At 36.9% G+C, this 19,810-nt stretch overlaps 1 protein-coding gene across 3 annotated transcripts in view; it reads left to right on the forward strand.

Moving 5' to 3' along the window:
- Positions 1–19,810, forward strand: part of ZFYVE9 (zinc finger FYVE-type containing 9) — a 133,090-nt gene that overhangs the window by 34,606 nt on the left and 78,674 nt on the right. For 2 of the 3 annotated variants that reach the window (XM_033115834.1, XM_033115832.1), the window contains exons 3-4: positions 8,759–8,864; positions 12,360–14,473. In XM_033115834.1, coding sequence (XP_032971725.1) covers positions 8,795–8,864; positions 12,360–14,473 — 2,184 coding nt within the window. In that variant the 5' untranslated portion in view covers positions 8,759–8,794. Of the gene's footprint in view, positions 1–5,780; positions 5,887–8,758; positions 8,865–12,359; positions 14,474–19,810 lie in introns of all 3 variants that reach the window. The other variant, XM_033115833.1, reaches the window with a different exon arrangement.

Here is a 19,810-nt window from a genome sequence, read left to right on the forward strand (position 1 = left end):
TGACATAGATTTAAATTCTCTGAGAGGCCCAGCTTATGCAGTGAGAAGACTGCCCCTCTCCCAAGTCCTCAGGAGACCACAGGTTTTTGTTTGGAAAATGAAATAGGCTCAAGATTTGGGGACATTAGATATAGCAGAAACGCGGGATGAGGCACCATAGTGAAAGCAGGGGGATTAAGGGAAATCCTATATATTGACATGTGAAACCCTTCCCCTCACTCCTTTCTCTACCCTTCCTCTGGCAGGTGATTGCCTGGTGTTATATATTTCTGCACTCTCTGACATGAGATTATGTGAGTCTTCTCTGGAGTCTAAAGAAAAAGGTTACGTAGGTTGACATTTGGAGGTCGTCCAATGAAATAGCTGTGTTCTCACCCGTCATCATGCAGTGGAAGTCTCCGAGTTGAGAAGCCACACATTCAGAGCTTTCAGTTGGCTTTTAGTACTTCACTTGTTCAATAGATAGGCGTTTGGGGAAAGCCTCAATGTGAAAGCCAGGCCAAAACGCAAAAGTACAAAAGAGGAAGAACTTGGACAAAATAATACTGGAAACAGAAGAAAGTTAGAAAAAAACAAAAACCAAACTGTAGGTAATTACATTAGAAAGGTAAGAGAAGAAATAGCCATGAAATGAGATCAAGATGCCATAAGAAGGATCAGAAAAAGAAAGTGCTCTGGAAATTAAAAATATGATAGACAGTTTTGGTGCATTTAAAAATATTTTAAAACTATTCCAAGCTTATAGAAAAGGTACAAGTGTAGTACAAAGAACTTTTTTTCTGTGAACCATTTGAGAGTGAGCCGCTAGCTGCATGCCTCATCACCTTGGAAACTGTGTGTTTCCTACAAACAAGGACATTCTCCTACATAACTACAAGGTAGCCGTTAAAATCAGAGAATTAACATTGATGCATTACCACCATCTAATTTTCAGGCCGTATTCAGGTTTTGCCAGTTGTACAATAATGTCCTTTATATCAAAAGGATCTGGTTTAGAATCACATGTTGCACATAGTTGTCACGTCTCTTTAGTCTCCTTCTGTCTGAAACAGTTCTGTGGTGTTTGACTTTCTTCACTGTAACACTTTTGAAGATTGTAGACCAGTTATTTTGCAGAATGTTCCTCAATTTTGGTTTGTCTGATGTTTCCTCGTGACTAGGTTCAGGGATGCATTTTTGGTAGGAATATCACAGAAGTGGTGCTGCTTTTGTTTTTAATTAATAAACTTTATTTTTTAGAGCATTTTTAGGTTCATAGCAAAATGAGGCTAAAGTACAGGGAGTTCCCCATAATACCCGTCTTCACCCCCTGTTCCTCCCCGCCACGCCACCCCATCCCACACACAGAATCTCCCCCATTATCTACATTGCTATGTCCTTTTCATGGCAACTTGTCAGGGAGCACAGATTTCTGTTTTGTCCCATTACTGACGATATCCCCTTTGATCACTTGGTAAGGTCGTGTCTGCCAGGCTTTGTCTCTGAAGTTACTCTTTTTTTCCCTTTGGTGATTAGTAAGCTTTTTTTGTGGAGAGGAACTTTGAAACTATGTAAATGTCCATCACACTTGGGATTCATTCATTCCTATTGTAAAGACCCATGGTTTTCGGTTTTATTCAGAGGGTTATAATCCATTGCTACCATTATTTATTTTGATGCTCAGATTGTCTCTGATTTGGCCTGTGGCCTTCATGATGGTTTCTGTGTCCTTTTGACATGTCCCAGCCATTCTTGGAGCACTTCCTTGTGCTTTCCAGCACACAGGATATTCAAGGCTCTTCGTGTTTTTTTTTTTAATTGAAATATAATTCACCATAAAATTCACCATTTTAAAATGTATAGTCCAGTGGTTTTTATACATTTACAGAGTTGTGCAATCATCACCACTATCTAATTCCAGAACATTTTCACCACCCCAAAGAGAAATCTTATATCCATTGGCAGTCACTCCTTGTTTCTCTATAATTCCCCCCAGCCCCAGGCAATCACTAATTTACTTTCTGTTTCTATGGATTTACCTATTCTGTACATTTCATATAAATAGAATCATATAATGCATAGCTTTTTGTGTCTGCTTTCAGTTTAATATTTCCAAGATTCATCCACATTGTAGCATATAGCAATACTTCATCCACTATATAATATTCCATTTTGTCAATATTCCATACTACATTTTATCTGTTCATTCATCAGTAGATAGATATTTGAGTTGTTTCCAATTTTGGCTGTTGTAAATAATGCTGCTATGAGCATTCATGGATAAGTTCTTGCATGAGTATATGTTTTCATTTCTCTTGAAATGAAAACCTAGAAGTTAAACCTAGAGTATAAACCTAGAAGTAGGAAAGCTGTGTCATGTGGTAACTCTGACTTTTTGAGGAACTGCCAAAGTTGCCACACTATTTTACTTTCCTCTCAGTAATGTGTGAGGGTACATATTTCTCTATAGCCTCATCAAAGCTCTTGTAGTTATTCTACTCCAGGACTGGAATCAGCCATTTCTCCATGGAGCTTTGGTTCCAATATTTAGAAACCAAATGCTCATTACTGTGGAGTTGAGGTGGGGCTTTGCTGCTCCAAGATCCTCTGTGGATAGAACTAAAGAATATATGTGTCTGCGCGTGCACACACGTGCACACACATATTTACATCTGTATTCATTGCTGTAAGCATCTATGTCTATTGAAGTCCATGAGTTCACACTAATACCTCAGATTCCAAACTAACTCTGCAGGGTTCTTTCCAGTTTTCTCCTTTTCCACATTTTAACCCCTTTCTCCAACAGTGAGAAACTTTCTTTCATTGCCCTTCGTGCAGTTACTTATTTTATCCATCTCTCTACATGTAACCAGTCTATCACTGTCTTCTTCTCTTGGCCCTTCTTATCTTGCTCAGGCTCTGACTTGCCACCCTGATTGCCCTCTGATACCTCCTCCTCACCCCTCCTGCACACGGACCCTTTTCCCCCACTTGGGCCCTGACGAGACACTGGGCTGCCTTTCTGAGGAGACAACTTTCTTACCCTGCTGGAGTTCTGACACGTTAGCTGGAGCTCTGACTCCTTGGCTAGAGCAGATTACACAAGGACATCTGCTCACCACCCTTGGGCTCTGACACTCCCTTACACAGAGGCCCTCTTCTTCCTGTTCCCATGTCTGTTCAATTTTTAATAACTTCTTTCCTTTTTTTTTTCCAGCTTTTTATTTTGAAGTAATTATAGATTCACAGGGTGTTGCAAAAATAGTATAGAAAGTTCCTTTGTACCCTTCATTTACCCAGTTTGTATTACTTATTACATCTTACATAGCTATAGAAAAATAGCAAAACTATGAAATTGACATTTTATTTATCCATTCATCAATTGATATTTGGGTTGTTTCCACCTTTTGACTGTTAGGAATAATGCTCCTATGAAATGTTTGTGAGTGTATATAGTTGTCCCATTTATCACATGTGGATTTGTGTAACCACCCTTGCATTTAAAGCCACAGCACGATTCTATCACCACAGAGATCTCGCATGTTATTTCTGTATAGTCACATGCACCCTTCTTTTCTCAGTATATATTTAGTGACTTTTTAAAACTAAAAGCATTATTACAAGTCACAGGAAGAGCTGAGTAAACAGAGATAAACCATGTTTGATGTTCATAAATGGGAAGAATTAGTGTCATTCCCAATCTGAGTGAGGGGCAGGCTAGGAATTCTAATTTCTGATTGTTGAATTTATTGGCACTCTATTCCATCCTGCTCCTCTGCGGAGTCCTGGTGTCGTTTGGGACAGCTTTTTCCCCCAGCTCTTGGCTTTATGCCGAGAGCCCAGTCTGGCTCCCTCCAATGCAGAAATTTCTGTAAGTTTGCAGCCAATAATTCCCATCCTTCTTGCTAGCTTTCAGATCCTAGGCCTGAAGGTTTTGTAACCCCTGTGGGCTGCTACCATTCAGTTCTCACGCACTGCTGTGGCTTGGATTCTTCTTGGTTTATGGCATCTGTATATTTCCTTTTCTTGCTTTTGAATTTGACTATATAAACTTTTAAAAAATAATCTATTTTGTCTAGAGTTTGTGTATTCAGAGTGGGAAGGAATGTTTCTCACCAACACTTCAATACACCTTTTTTCTTTTCTTTTGAAAAATTTCAAGCCTGTAGAAAAGTTAAACGAATAGTACAATGAAGACCCATATATCATTCACCTAGATTCATTTATTTTGATCATTTTGCCTCTTTCGAGCACCTCTCTCTCCTCTCCCTCTCTTCCCTTTCTTCCCCTCACCCCAGTAACCCCAATACTCACTCACATTCTTTTTTGTTTTCTGAATCATTCAAAAGTTAGTTGCAGAGAATACAACACTTTTTTCGTGAATAGTTCAGCAGGCATCTCCTAAGAGTAAGGACATTCTCCTACAAAATCAAAATACCATTATCACATCTAAGAAAGTGATTATTAATTCATTGTGTCACCTAATGTATATAGCAGTGTTTCCCATTCATTCCAGGCCTTCCATGATACATGTCTGTCTACTTCTCCAACTGTGTCCTTTTGTCATCTGTGTAATAAATCCTCGTTCTAGTTTCATTGATTCCTCGGTAATTGTCCATCTCTAGATCACTCCTTGTATGGCTCTCTCTGTTTGAAATTTCATTCTGCATCTTCCTATCTGGAATATCTGTTAAAATTTTATCCATCCTTAAAGACCCAGCATAAATCTATAACTAATGCCTTCCTTGACCATCCAGGCTGTGATCTGGCCCATTTCTTGAACTTTTATAGCACTTACTCTGTACGTAGTACTTATCTGTTAATTCTGTCTGACAAATTAATCATGTAGTACCTTGTGTCTCTTGTGCTATGTTGTTATTAAAATCATTTATTATTTAAATTTTCTTATTAAGCATAGTTTCCCATTAAGTAAATTATGTTTCTTTTTAAAAGACTATTTATTTATTTAGACATTCAATATTATATTCATTTCAGGTGTACAGCATAATGGTTACACATTTGTATAATTTAAGAAGTGATCCCCCTGACTAGTGTAGTACTCACCTGGCACTATGCATGGTTATGACCATATTATTAACTGTATCCTCTGTGCTTTACTTTGCATTCCCATGACTATTTTGTAACTACCATTTTGTACTTCTTAATCCCGTCACGTTTTTCACCCTGAGAAGTTTCTTGATGTTAGGGATGATGTCTGACACTTGAATTGATCACAGTACCCTGTGTACAGTTGATGCACAATAAATATGTTGATCTGATTATTTGTTTACTAATATTTTACATATAATGACCATGAAATGCTAAGTGTTGAGGTGTGTGTTAAATGTGCTAGATTGTGTGTTGTGAGAAATTTCATTCACTCTTTTTGCATTGGAAAGTTTAAATGTGCAGTCTATCAAAATAATATGGTGTGTATATGAAAATGATTTTGAACGGTAACCATTAGACACAAAAGACAGATTTAACAAAAACCATGTGTAGATTACGTAGCCTATTTGTCTATGTAAACTTAAATTATGTAACAGCCAATCAATAAATAAGAGTTGACTAAATGAATAATTGTGAGGAAATACTTGAATAAGTCAGTTACATTGCCTGAGCTTATTTTTTTTATCGGTAAAATGAGAGAAAGAATATTGACACTTTTATGTGTTGCAGAGAACAAGAAATACCATCTTTATAAGTTAAAGAAAATTCATCACTTTTTATACTTGACTTAAAGTTTGTAATAGCAGGATATTACATTTTTTGTTTTCCCTCTTCATGTTTTTGTTATTCAGACTTTTTGGCGGAATTGTAATCTTATCTCCCCTCCCATCTGCCTCCATGTATACCAGTAAGAAGCCTAGCAGAATTTCCAGTGAAAAGAAATCCTGAGAAATTAAGGTGGTAAATAAGCATAGGGATCATGGTAATGGAGGGAAAAAATGGGGTAATATTTAACAACTACTGTGTGTGTGCTCTTGGCATTTTGTTAAGTATTTGAGAGACATAGTGTATGTGCTCACAGGATGCTTTTAGATCCATTAACACCAAGAAAGACTTAGAAATGGTACTTGAAAAGAAGAGGTTTAAAAAGAAGAAACAAGTCATCATTAGCATTTTAGAACTAATATCCCTCACCCCCATGTTTGCTTGAATTTTCTTGTCATTTCCCATTTGCAAACATTCTATAAATTTTCTTTTCTAATTGAAGTGTAGTTCTATCCTAAAGAAAATGATTCCTCTCTCAACATTTGAAATTTATCTTTTGAAGCATGTCCTATTGAAATGATCATCAAGTCTGCCCTCTACAATTGTTTATATTTTAATGATTGTCAGCTTACAAGTTTCTAGACTTTATTAGCTTAAGAATCTTACTGTATATCTTGTGGGGTTACAGAGTTTATCATGGTCTGAATAGATTTATAAGAGATTTTTATCCTTGTATATGTGTACTTAAGATTTATAAAATGTATATGCATATCTATATTTTATTCATAAATCTTTATATTCTTTCATTTTTTCTGGTTTTATTGAGATATAATTGACATATAACATTATATTAGTTTAAGTACACTGCATAATGACTTGATATAAGTATATATTGTGAAACAATTACCACAGTAAGTTTAGTTAGTATCCATTACCTCACATAGTTACAAATGTTTTTTTCTTGTGATGAGAACTTTTAAGATTTACTTTCTTAGCAACTTTCAAATGTGCGATACAGTATTGTTAACTGTACTCACCATGCTGTACATTACATCCTCAGAACTTATTATCTTATAACTGGACATTTGTACCTTTTGTCCACCTATTCTCATTTCCTTCACCCTCTACTCCCTACCTCCCCATGTCTGGCAACCATCAATCTGTTCTCTGTTTCTATGAGTTAAATTTTTTTAGATTCCACATATAAGTGAGATCATACTATATTTCTCTTTCTTTTTGTGTTTTATTTAGCATAATGCCCTCAAGGTCCATCATCCATGCTGTTGCAAATGACAGGATTTCTTTTCTTTTTATAGCTGAATAATATTTGATCACACACACACACACTATTTTCTTTATCCATTCATCTGTCAGTGGACACTTACACTGGTCCCATGTCTTGGCTATTGTAAATAATGCTGCAATGAACATGGAGGTGCAGATAACTCTTCTAGATAGTGTTTTTGTTTTCTTTATATAAATACCAGAAGTGGAATTGCTGGATCATACAGTAATTCTATTTTTAAATTTGTGAGGAAACTCCATATTGTTTTCCATAGCGACTGCACCAACATATATTCCCACCAACAGTGAACAAGATTTCTTTTTTCTCCACATCCTTGCCAACAATTATCTCGTGTCTTTTTGATGCAGCCATTCTAATAGGTGTGAGGTGATATGTCCTTGTGGTGTGTTTTTTTTAAAGATTTTATTGGGGAAGGGGAACAGGACTTTATTGGGGGAACAGTGTGTATTTCCAGGACTTTTTTCCAAGTCAAGTTGTTGTCCTTTCAATCTTAGTTGTGGAGGGTGCCATTCAGCTTCAAGTTGTTGTCCTTTCAGTTTTAGTTGTGGGTTGTGGAGGGCGCAGCTCAGCTCCAGGTCCAGTTGCCCTTGCTAGTTGCAGGGGGCGCAGCCCACCATCCCTTGTGGGAGTCAAAACCCGCAACCTTGTGGTTGAGAGGACGAGCTCCAACCAACTGAGCCATCTGGGAGCTCAGCGGCAGCTCAGCTCAAGGTGCTGTGTTCAATCTTAGTATGGTGGGCGGCATCCCTTGCGGGACTCAAGGAGTTGAACCGGTAACCTTGTGGTTGAGAGCCCACTGGCCCATGTGGGAATCGAACCGGCAGCCTTTGGATTTACGAGCATGGAGCTCTAACCGCCTAAGCCACCGGGCCAGCCCTAGATGACTTCTTTTTGTTGACTAATTGCTTGGCTTTGGCTGGGACTTCCAATACTATGTTGAATGAAAGTAATGAGAGTGAGCATCCTAGTTTTGTTACAGAGGAAAAGCTCTCAGCTTTTCACTGCTGAGTATGATTTTAGCTATGGGCTTGTCATAAATGACCTTTATTATATTGAGGTATGTTCTCACTATACCCACTTTTTACCATTTTGGATTTTGAATTTTGTCGAATGCTTTTTCTGCATCTATGGAGATGATTGTATGATTTTTTCATCCTTAATTTTGTTAATGTGGTGTATCACATTGATTGATTTGTGGATGGTTGTGCTATCATTGCATCCTTAGAGTAAATCCTACTTGATCATGGTATGTGATCCTTTATTGTTGAATTCGGTTTGCTAATATTTTGTTTAGGATTTTTATATCTATGTTCATCAGGGATATTGGCCTGTAATATTCTTTTCTTGTAGTGTCCTTATCTGGTTTTATATCAGGGTAATGCTGGCTTCATAAAATTAGTTTGGAAGTATTCCATACTCTTCTATTTTTTGGGAGAGTTTAAGAAGTATTGGTATTAATTCAGCTTTAAATTTTTGGTAGTATTTACCAATGAAGCCATCTAGTCTTATACTTTTGTCATTTTTAAATGATTGATTCAATATTCTTACTAGTAAGTGGTCAGTTCAGATTTTCTATTTCTTCATGATTCAGTCTTGGTAGATTGTATGTGTCTAGAAATTTATCTAATTTGTTCTTGTATAATTGTTTATGGCAGTTAATCTGTTTTGGTCCTTTGTATTCCTGTTGTATCAATTATTTTGTCTATAAATTATATTTTAACAATTGAAAGTGTAATACAAATTTGATCTACTTTCTAGTTTTAAACAAGTCTCTTAAGTGGTGTTTCCTCACCGATGGAGAATTACTTCCAAGCAGAAGCTTACAACCTGGACAAGGTGTTAGATGAATTTGAACAAAACGAAGGTGAGAATTTACTTTGGCAAAACGATTTGAATATATTTATGATATAGAGAATATGAGGTTATAAGAGTTTGCAGTACTTTTTTAAAAAAGTGAAAGCAGGTCCAATGACTTTTATAATATTATACATTAATATCTAGAGTAACAACTAACATTTTTAATCACTATGTGCCAGATATTATGCTAAACCATTTAGGTTGGTTAGATAATTTCATCCTTAAAATACTCCCATGAAAGTAAATCTTACCTACATTTTACAGATGAGAATCGAGGCATAGAGAGGTTCAGAGCAACACCCTCAAAAGTGCTTTGCTAAGAAGTGGCAGGATTAGAATCCAGTCAGTATGGTACTAGCGCCTGAGCTCTCCTCTACTGTATATAAAACCAATTTATGGTTAAGAAAAGCTTTAAAATGTGTGATTGTATTTCCTAAACTAAGAAAACAGCTTGTTGAGTATTGATTGACCAATAAAGATATATTTTAAACCTAATTTTAAAAGATTTACATTTTTAAGTAACTGCCAAGTTGGTTAATTAAATTATACATTCTTAAGGCTCAGTCTGAAAAATGTCTGCTGCAGATTCACTTCATTTACGGAAACCTTTTCCTTAAATTCCCTCCTCAGTATGATTTGAATGGATAAGCCATAATTAAATCTCTATCTTTCACCTTCCCTGCCTTCCCTGCTGTTCTCTGTTTCTAACAGGAAATGGCACGTAACAACTTTACAAAATGATATATTTCTATCTAAAATCCATGATTTTAATAATGGCTTCCAAAGCTTTCCTATATCGAATCATTCAGGTTGTTGTTTGATAACAGTTGGGAAGAGAGATTAGTTTTGATTTTGTTGCTTTAGGTCTGTGATAGAACAAGCCTTACAGAGAATGTGAAATTACTGGGTTGAAGGAAAAGGGAGAGGAAGGATGCCTGGGAGGGTCTGCTCTTCTTGTATTTTACCATTGATGACTCATAGCTAACCCATAACCCTAGGTTATGTGAAACCTAATCATTTGGGATTTTATTGGATGTAGGTGAGCTTTATACATAACAAGGTGGAAAGTATGTTATCCTCTCAGTTTGAATCCTTTGTACAAGTATTTTCTCAGTCCTTTCTTTGGTTTGTCCCTCTGGGTATCACAGTTATTTGTCATGAGACATCTACACAGGTGCTACACCAAATCATGTGAATACTGTACTTCTAGAATACCACTGATTGTAATAAAGCTATTAGTTAATTACATCAATCTCTTTGTGACTTCTTGTAGATTCTAGTAGGGTACTTTGTATATAGTTGATTTTCAATACATTTTTGTTGAATCACTAAAAATTGTCATTTTAGTTTGAAAATATGACATTTGCTTATAAAAATCACTCCTTTAGAAGAATTTCAGAAGCAAGCTTCTTGTTCGTAACTATGTTGTTTATTTGTTTTGAACTATTTTTTTTAAATCTCAGTATCAGTTGCATTAAAACTACTACTTCTAGCCTGATAACCTCTCCAAGTATATTTTAAATAAAGTGATTTCTTATCTCGTGTTCATTTCCTCCTTTAAATGAAAAATATACCACATGTGAGATGATAATGGATGCCAGGTGGTAGATGGTTGAAAAATGACATTTTTAATACCTGATCATTTCTGTTTGAAAATTATTAAATATTCTGATAAGAAGCAGTATTTCCTTCTTTATTTCCATGTACCAGTGTGGAAATATTTCTTTTTTTAAAAGAAGCACATGTTACTAAATCTCAATTCTCTGCCATCCCAGATTTGGTAAACTCAGGATTTAACACTTCAGGTAACTAAGCCATTCTCCACACAATCTGATGTTTTATAGCCTTTATATTCTACCCTTTCTAGCTTCTTTTTACTACTTACACAAATTCTTTTTTAAACCCAAACTGATTTGCTTATTGCTCTCTGAGATAGTTGTGTTTGGGACTATACTTTTCCTTTTCCCCTCTTATAAATGCTTTCTTTTCCAAACTTGGATCAAATTGTCTTTGAAGCCGCACCCATTTCCTCCTCTCTCCTCGCCTCAGCCTGTAAAATACCTTTCTCCTCTGAATTTATTTTTTACTACTATATAATAGTTTAAAATACTTATGCTATCCTGTATTGCCAATTAGATATTCATGTCTATTGTATCCATTTCTTATTTTCCCAACTAGATCATGAACTTCTTTGAGGTCAAAGCTATCATTTAATCTCCATGTTCTTCCAGCCCAATGCTTTTACTATGGTAGAGACTCACAATATATTTATTGTGCACCTACTATATACCAGGCACTATGCAAAGTGAGGACTTACACATTGGTGGAAAAAAAATGGTTTCTGCCTGAAAAACTCGGGTAAATAAGCCATTGCATTACAGTGTAGTAAATGTTTTAATAAAGATATGAACAAGGTGCTAAGGGTGCATTAAAGATTAATGTTAAAAAAAAGATTAATGTTACTACTGAGGGGACAATATATCTGCATAATTTTAAGACTATGATTATTAGATTTACTGAAGGAAGAAAGCAGGAGAGGTGGTAAGTGCATTATTTCTTATTTCTCTAATTAAATATACACATACGCTATAACTTGGGAAAATAGCTATCATAGTTATGATTTGTTAAAAAGTAAACAAAAACATGAAATTATGCTTATTGATAGAATATAAGTAGGTTGATTTAATAAGGTAAATGAATACTTTCTGCCAAATATCCTCGATAATGTAAATATGAAACTAATTAATACGTTGTGACATGGTTAGGAGCAGAATTTCACATACTACAGCAAACTTTTTTTAACTTATTATTATGGACAAATTTCAAATATATACAAAGGAAACAATAGTAACTCTAGTGTATCCATTACCCAGCTTCAACAGTGGTTGACATACTACTGTTTTTGTTTCATCTATATCTTCAACTGCTCCTTACTCCCTGCTTCATTGTTTTTTTTAAGTTTTTAAGATAAAACTTACATACATTAAAATGTATAGATCTTAACTGTACAGTTTTAAGAAAGAGATAGATCCAGGTAACCCACATCCCAGCCATGATACAGATTATAGAACATTCTGTCTCCACAGAAAATTTATTTGCTTTCCTCCCCACTCAATTACTACGTCTTCATCACTGTTCTGATTTTTCTCACCTTAGATTAGTCCCCTCCCTGTGTTGTGCCTTCCTCGTTACTGGTGCCCCTCCCCACCCCCAAGTATAGCCTGTGGGCCGCTTTAATTATGTTACTAGATTGAGGTAGAATTCTTTTGTTGTTTGGAATGTTCTGTGATATTACCTTTCAGTGACATATAAAGAGGGAACAGTCTTCAATATATTTTCTTATTTTTAGCTAAGAATTAGAAACTTCATATCCTAGGAATATTCTATTTTTAGTTACCCTAGGAATATTTTATTTTCAGAATATATTTGCAAATGTAGTTGATTAATTTAGTCCTAGCTTTTCCAGTGTTACTGGCAAACTTACTGTATTTATTTTTTTCAGATGAAACAGTTTCTCCTCTTTTGTTCGAGACAAAGTGGAATAAGATTCTAGATCCCCCCTCTCACCGACTGTCATTTAACCCTGCATTGGCCAGTGTGAATGAACCTGCAGTTTCTAATGAGTCGCAGCCACAACTGAAAGTCTTCTCCCTGGCTCCTTCAGCTCCTCTGACCACAGAGGGAGAGGACCATTGTGCTAATGGGCAGGATTGTACTTTGAATCCAGAGGTTAACACAATGTGGATTGATGAAAATGCTGTTGCCGAAGATCAGTTAATTAAGAGGAACTGTAATCAAGATGATCAGTGCAGTACTGTTGAAGTGGGAGAGAAGAAATGTGGAAACCTAGCTTGTCTGCCAGATGAGAAGAATGTTCTTGTTGTAGCCGTCATGCATAACTGTGATAAAAGGACATTACAAAACGATTTGCAGGATTGTAATAATTGTAATAGTCCGTCCCTCATGGATGCTTTTAGCTGTTCACTGGATAATGAAAACAGACAAACTGATCAATTTAGTTTCAATATAAATGGGTCCACTGAAAAAGATATGAACTCAGAGAAACAAATGGACCCGTTGAATAGAACAAATGCAGAGGGAGATTCTGTTAAACATATATGTACTACTCCAGCTGATAATCTAGCCAGTGTCTGTTCCTCTTCACAATTAAAGGATGATGAAAACATAGGCAGAGATCCCTCCATGTCTGCGATTACAAGTTTAACAGTCGATTCAGTAATCTCATCCCAGGGAACAGATGAAGATTCTGCTGTTAAAAACCAAGAGAACTACATACCAGATGAGGTTCTCACTGGCAAAACCAGCTCTCCTAGGACAGATCTAGATCTAGGGAGTCTAAACTCCTTTTCCCATTTGAGTGAGGGGATTTTGGTGAAGAAGGAGCCAGCAGAGGAGATAACAACTGAAGAACCCATCCGGTCTGGTTTACCTTTGTTTCTCAAACCAGACATGCATAACGGGTCTGGAAGGGATGATAACTGTGAACAGTTTTCAGATTGCCTTGTTTCCAGTGAAGTTAGAGCTGATGAAAATGAAGGTTGTGAACATGAAGAAATTCTTGGCACTCCAGAGCTTCTTAATATGACAGAGCATTTCTCTGAATCTCAGGAGATAATTAATTGGAAATTGACTAAACTAAATGAGATGAATGACAGCCAAGTAAATAAAGAAAATGAAAAGTTTCTGCAAATGAAGCAGCCTGAGGACACTTACAATGATAGTGGAGGAGAGTGTGATAGAGTGGCAGAAGCAGGTCTAGATTTAAATGGAACTTGCAGGAATGAAAGTGATGGATGTGATTTCTCCACTGTTATGGATACACCAGCAGCAAGTGCTCCATCTAATTGTTGTGATTCCTATGGAATGCAGAGCCCAGTTGTTTGTTTTGTTCCAAAGACTTTACCCTCCAAAGAAGATTCAGTAACAGAAGAAAAGGAAATAGAGGAGAGCAAGTCAGAATGCTACTCAAATATTTATGAACAGAAAGGAAATGAAGCCACAGAAGGGAGTGGACTACTTGTAAACAGCAATGGTGACGTAATGAAGAAAAATTATTTACACAATTTCTCTAGCCAAGTTCCATCAGTGCTTGGGCAATCTTCACCCAAGATAGTAGCAAACCTGCAATCTATCAGTGTTCCTTTTGGTGGTGCAAGACCCAAGCAACCTTCTAATCTTAAACTTCAAATTCCAAAGCCATTATCGGACCATTTACAAAATGACCTTCCTGCAAATAATGGAAATAATATTAAAAACAAAAATGATGTTCTTGGGAAAGCAAAATTAGGGGAAAACTCAGCAACCAATGTATGCAATGCCTCTTTGGGAAACATCTCTATTGCTGATACAAATGGGGAACATTTAGAAAGTTATGAATCTGGGATATCCAGTAGACCGTGCCTTGTATTAGCTCCAGATAGCCCAGATAATGATCTTAGAGCTGGTCAGTTTGGAATTTCTGCCAGAAAGCCATTTACCACTCTGGGTGAGGTGGCTCCAGTATGGGTACCAGATTCTCAGGCTCCAAATTGCATGAAATGTGAAGCAAGGTTTACATTCACCAAAAGGAGGCATCATTGCAGAGCATGTGGGAAGGTAAGTTGTGTGTATTAGCTCAGAAATCTGGCATGCCCATTTTGTAATGCTCAATTAGAAATTAATGAAGGCAATATAAGGTGAACATACTTCTGGTTGAGTTGACATTATAAATAGCTTTTGAACTCCCAGTTCTAGTGTTAAACAAAAATTGACTTCCATGATTCTTAGTGTTCATATAAATTTTTTGGTTGCCAAGATTTAAGCTGCATCAGTTTTCATGAACAGATGAAAATTGAGGAAGTGTTAACTTTGTGGTTTCTGTATGGATAGATACTTGGTTAATAGAATAGTTTGAAATAAGGAAGTTAATCTTTCAATTTAAGAAATGTTTGTGATTGACTTCATATTTTTTAATTTGTGGGAAATTCAATATTATACATTGAATCCACTGCAATTTTTACTGTAGGATTTTTGCCATTGTACTAGACATTCTGGAACTTTTTATACACACATTTTTGTCTTTTACCCCCAGATGCTTTTGATACAAAATAGAGTTGAAGGCTATAAATTTTTGTGACAATGTTATAACAATTGATATTCCTTAGTGCTCCCTAAATTCTGTTATCTAGGAACATCCACTTACTAGATTTTTGTTTTGTTTTTTAACAAGAGCTGTAAACAAGGAGGAAAATGGACTATGTATCTCTAAAAAGAAAGTGAGGTTTGGTGTCAGGTCTTGATTCAAAATTTAGCTTTGTTATTATTAACAATATCACTTTAGTAAGCCTTAGTTTTTTATAAAAACAACAAAAGATATTTATATATATTGGGCTATTGTGAAGGTTAAATGAGATTTATAGATGTAATAGTAAGTGCTCAGTATCTGCTTCCCTTCTTGCCTGATTATTGGTCTGTCTGTATTAATTAGGACGTTTTCAACTTCAAGGAACAGAGTATCTGATTGTATGACTTAGACAAAAATAACATTTATTTCACATAACAAGAAGCCTGAAGATAAAATACAGACTTAGTTGTCTGTAGGTGCTGTCAGAATCACTGAAGTTCTTTGGTCTTCCCCTCATGGTCTCAAGATAGTGGCACAGCTCTAAGAATCAAGTCCCAACTGACATCTTCCTAAGTGCAAAGAAACTGTTGGGGAGTGAAAGAGTTTATTCTTCTTGCCGTCCCCTCACCAGGGAGGAAAGGATCCCTACTAGTTTTTTTCAATTTATTGGCCAGTTTTAGACCACAGGTCCAGTATTAGACCAATCACTGACAAAGCGTAACAGGATTGCCAGACTGGCTAAGATCAATTATGATTCATCCCCAGTCTGAGTGAGCCCAGTGTTGCCTGGAATTCTGTTAAGAAGGAAAAGGGGGAGAACGGTTCCTGGGTGCAAATCAGCAAGGGCCACTATCCTAGCACAAAATAGCCAAGTGATGGGGAGCAGAAAGAAGTTAAAGCTGTGACTGGGCTGTTAGTCCCTGAGCATTAAAACTTGAAGAAAATAAGATTTCTAATTCCTAATATTTTTCAGTCTGAAGTAAACCTATGATTGGCTAGTAGCCTGAACAGTCAGTTTTCTATTAGGGGATTTAGAGCCATCATTTTTATGTTGTCCTAGTTTTGCTTATAGTATATAATGCTTTCCGAAAGTTTTGCTTTCGTAGGGAAATAATAAAAACTCTTGCTCCAGACCAGCATATCCAGATGTATTGAGTAAATAGATAACTTAGGTGGATTCAGAAAGAAAATGGTGGCAAAATACACCTAAATTAAAAAATTAAATGGAATTTTGCTGGTGGAATTTGTGAAATTTATGAATTCATATGGGTTATAGATTTATATTCCATCTTTTTTTCCCTTTTCATCTCCAGTTACTTTAGGGGTGTTCTAAAGATTAATGAGATAATGTTTGTAAAAATCCTTGAGCTTCTCATAAAAAAGGGGCTTATAATCATAGGCATATTTTTTCTAGGTATTGAATTATACTGGGAATGTAGCTAGAAAAATACCCCAAGCAGTGTAATTTTGTTAAATAATGTTTACTGTTGAAAAAAGAAATTTAGTTTGTTCCATTCTAGTAGAAAGTAAACATATTTAGGAATTTCTCTACTTAATATCTATAGGTAAATTCTCTTTAACAAGTGTAGGATTCTGGACTAGGTAGTGGAGATTCAGGGATACATAAGTTGGGATGTATGACTTCATGGAATTTATAATCAAGGGCATTGATTTCAGTGAGTGGGAAGAGAAGTATGTGGATTTCCTGGAGTTTTTCAAAAATCCTAAAATGAAAATTGTGAACCACTGATCTGAGTAAACAAACAGATCACCCCACAACAAATTATAATACAGTGTATTAAGAGCCAGTTATGTGTGTTTCATGTTCATTCTCCTTTAGTCTTCATCATAGCCTTGTAGAATGGGTTGTTAATTTTTCCTTTTTGACAGATCAAGAATTTGAGGCTCAGAGAGGGCAAGAAGTATGTCCAAGGTCACAGCTTGAAAGTGCTAGAGCCAGCTTATTAAAATATATTAAAAATAATTGTTCAAATTTTAAATTGAGAATAATTAGATATGGGATGAAGAATCCTGGTATTATTATTTTTTTAAACAAAATAATATTTATACTCGTATATTGAAAGATGGCAACCTTCTGTCTACTTCCACATATCTCTAAGTCCTTAGACATATACACTTAAAAAAATTAATAGACTATTTTTAGAGCAGAAAAAACAGAGTTCATGAATACCACCCCTCCTCCGGTTGACCCCATTATTAGCATCTTGCACTAGTGTGGTACATTTGTTAAAATTGATGAATCAGTATTAATACATGGTTATTAACTAAAATTGTATAAAAGAGATATATACTATAGTTTATGGTAGAGTTCACTCTTTGTGTTGTACAATTGTATGGGTTTTGATAAATACATGTTATGTATCCTATTATAGTATCACATAGAAGAATAGTTACAGTACCCAAAAAATTTCTTGTGTCCCACCTATGAATCCCTCCTTTTCTCCCACTGAATCCCTGGTAACCACGTATATTTTTACTGTCCCTGTAGTTTTTCCTTTTCCAGAATGTCTTATAGTTGGGATCATACAGTATGTAACTTTTTTAGACTGGCTTCTTTCATTTAAAATATTTATTTAAGGTTTGTCTATGTCTTTTATTTTTTAATTGAGATATAATTGATACATAACGTTATATTAGAGACAGGATTTTTCCAGTCAGGAAGGTGGAGTAGGTAAACACTGTGCTTGCCTCCTGTCATGACCACATCAGAATCACAGCTAAACTACAGTACAACCACCCTTGAGGATCACCTGAAGTCTAGCTGAACAGAAGTTCCGTAACTAAAGATATACAGAAGAAGCCACCTCGAGACTGTTAGGAGGGGCAGAGATGTGGAACAGACTGGTCCCACATCCGAGTGTGGCAGTTAAAAATTGGGAGGGATAGCTGGATATTTTGGTTGTGGAGACCCCCCCTGAGGAATAAGGAGTCCCTGCCTCACATCAGGCTTCCCACCGCCAGGAATAGAAGTCATCACAACTTCTGGTTGTGAAAACCAGTGGAGATTGTGGCTGAGTTAGATGGAGGGATGCTGGAGTCTCAGGCATTCCTCTTAAAGGGCCTGTGCACGGACTTACTTGCTGACAGACTCACTTCCTCTGAGCTCCAGCACTGGGACAGCAGCTTGAAAGGCACCAGGGACATATGGGGAGGAACTGAATTGTCTGGCTGCAGGGTGAGGGCTCGAGGGGGCAGCTTACTTCCAGACAGAAGTGCTGGCAGAAGACATTGTTCCTTTGTTGAGTCATTTTTCCACCCTAGTGTGCAGACTTAGGTGGGCACCATATCTGAGTCTCTGTCAACCTAGCTGACACTGTCCCGCCCCCTCCTCCCTACCCTGATGATTTCCTGAGACCACGCCTCACCCAACTTGTGGGCCCAAATAAGCCGCTTCCAGTGGCTTTACTATACAAATAGTTTCGATCTTTCCTAAAATCTCTCAAAAGTTCACAAACCCTGAACAAGTAGCAGCAGGCCTCAGATGTGCTCCATACCTCTTGCTAAGCAGCCCCAAGCCCAGCACCAGTGGCAGCCAGCCTCTGTTTGAGGCTTGGTTTCTTCCAGGTGGCCCTCGGCAGGGCACAGACTGCAGCTGAACCTGTGGCAGGGCCACTCCACAGACAACACACTTAAATGTTGGACTTGGCAGGCACCAGAGTTAATCCCACTCTGCTAAAGTGAATCCTTCTCTGTAGGGTCAGCCCCTGCTCCACAATTCCTCCATTGTAGTCATGGCCAGTCCTCACAACCAGTCAACCAAAGGGTCAGTCCCTCTCATTGATGTGCAAACAGCAACCAAAGCTCAACTACAGTAGGAGAGCACACACAACCCACACAAGGGACACACCTATAACACCTGGCTCAGGTGACCAGAAAGACTGCACTACTAGGCCCCACAGGACACCTACTGCATCAGGTCACTCTATTAAGACCAGGAGACATAACAGTTCTACTTAATACATAGAAACAAACACAGGGAGGCAGCCAAAATAGAGAGACAAAGAAACACATCTCAAATGAAAGAACAGAACAAAGCTCCAGAAAAAGAACTAAACAAAATGGAGACACGTAATCTACCAGATGCACAGTTCAAAACACTGGTTATAAAGATGCTCAATAATCTCAGGGGGAACTTCAACAAAGAGCTAGGAAACATAAAAATGGAGATAGAAAACAACGAACCAGTCAGAAATAAAGAATACAATAACTGAAATGAAGAATACAGATAATCAACGGTAGAATAGATGAAGCAGAGGATTGAATTAGTTATTTGGAAGATAAGGTAGGAGAAAACACCCAAATCAGAATAGCAAAAAGAAAAAGGAATCCCCCAAAATGAGGATAGCTTAAGGGGCCTCTGAGACAACATCAAACATACCAACATTCACATCATAGGGTTACCAGAAGGAGAAGAGAGAAAACAAGGAATTGAAAACCTATTTGAAGAAAGAAAGACGGGAAACTTCCCTTACCTGGCAAAGGAAATAGACATACAAGTCCAGGAAGTACAGAGTCCCAAAGAAGATGAACCCAAAGAGACCCCCACCAAGACTCATCATAATTAAAATGGCAAAGGTTAAAGACAAAGAATCTTAAAAGAAGGAAGAGAAAAGCAGTTAGTTACCTACAAGGGACCTCCCATAAGACTGTTGATTTCTCAACAGACATTGCAAACCAGAAGGGATTGGCACAAAATATTCAAAGTGCTGACAAGCAAGGAGCTACACCAAGATTACTCTACCCAGCAAAGCTATCATTTAGAGTTGAAGGGCAAATAAAGAGTTTCCCAGACAAGAAAAAGCTAACGG

This window comes from Rhinolophus ferrumequinum, chromosome 9 (assembly GCF_004115265.2).
Source record: "Rhinolophus ferrumequinum isolate MPI-CBG mRhiFer1 chromosome 9, mRhiFer1_v1.p, whole genome shotgun sequence".
NCBI lineage: Eukaryota > Metazoa > Chordata > Mammalia > Chiroptera > Rhinolophidae > Rhinolophus > Rhinolophus ferrumequinum.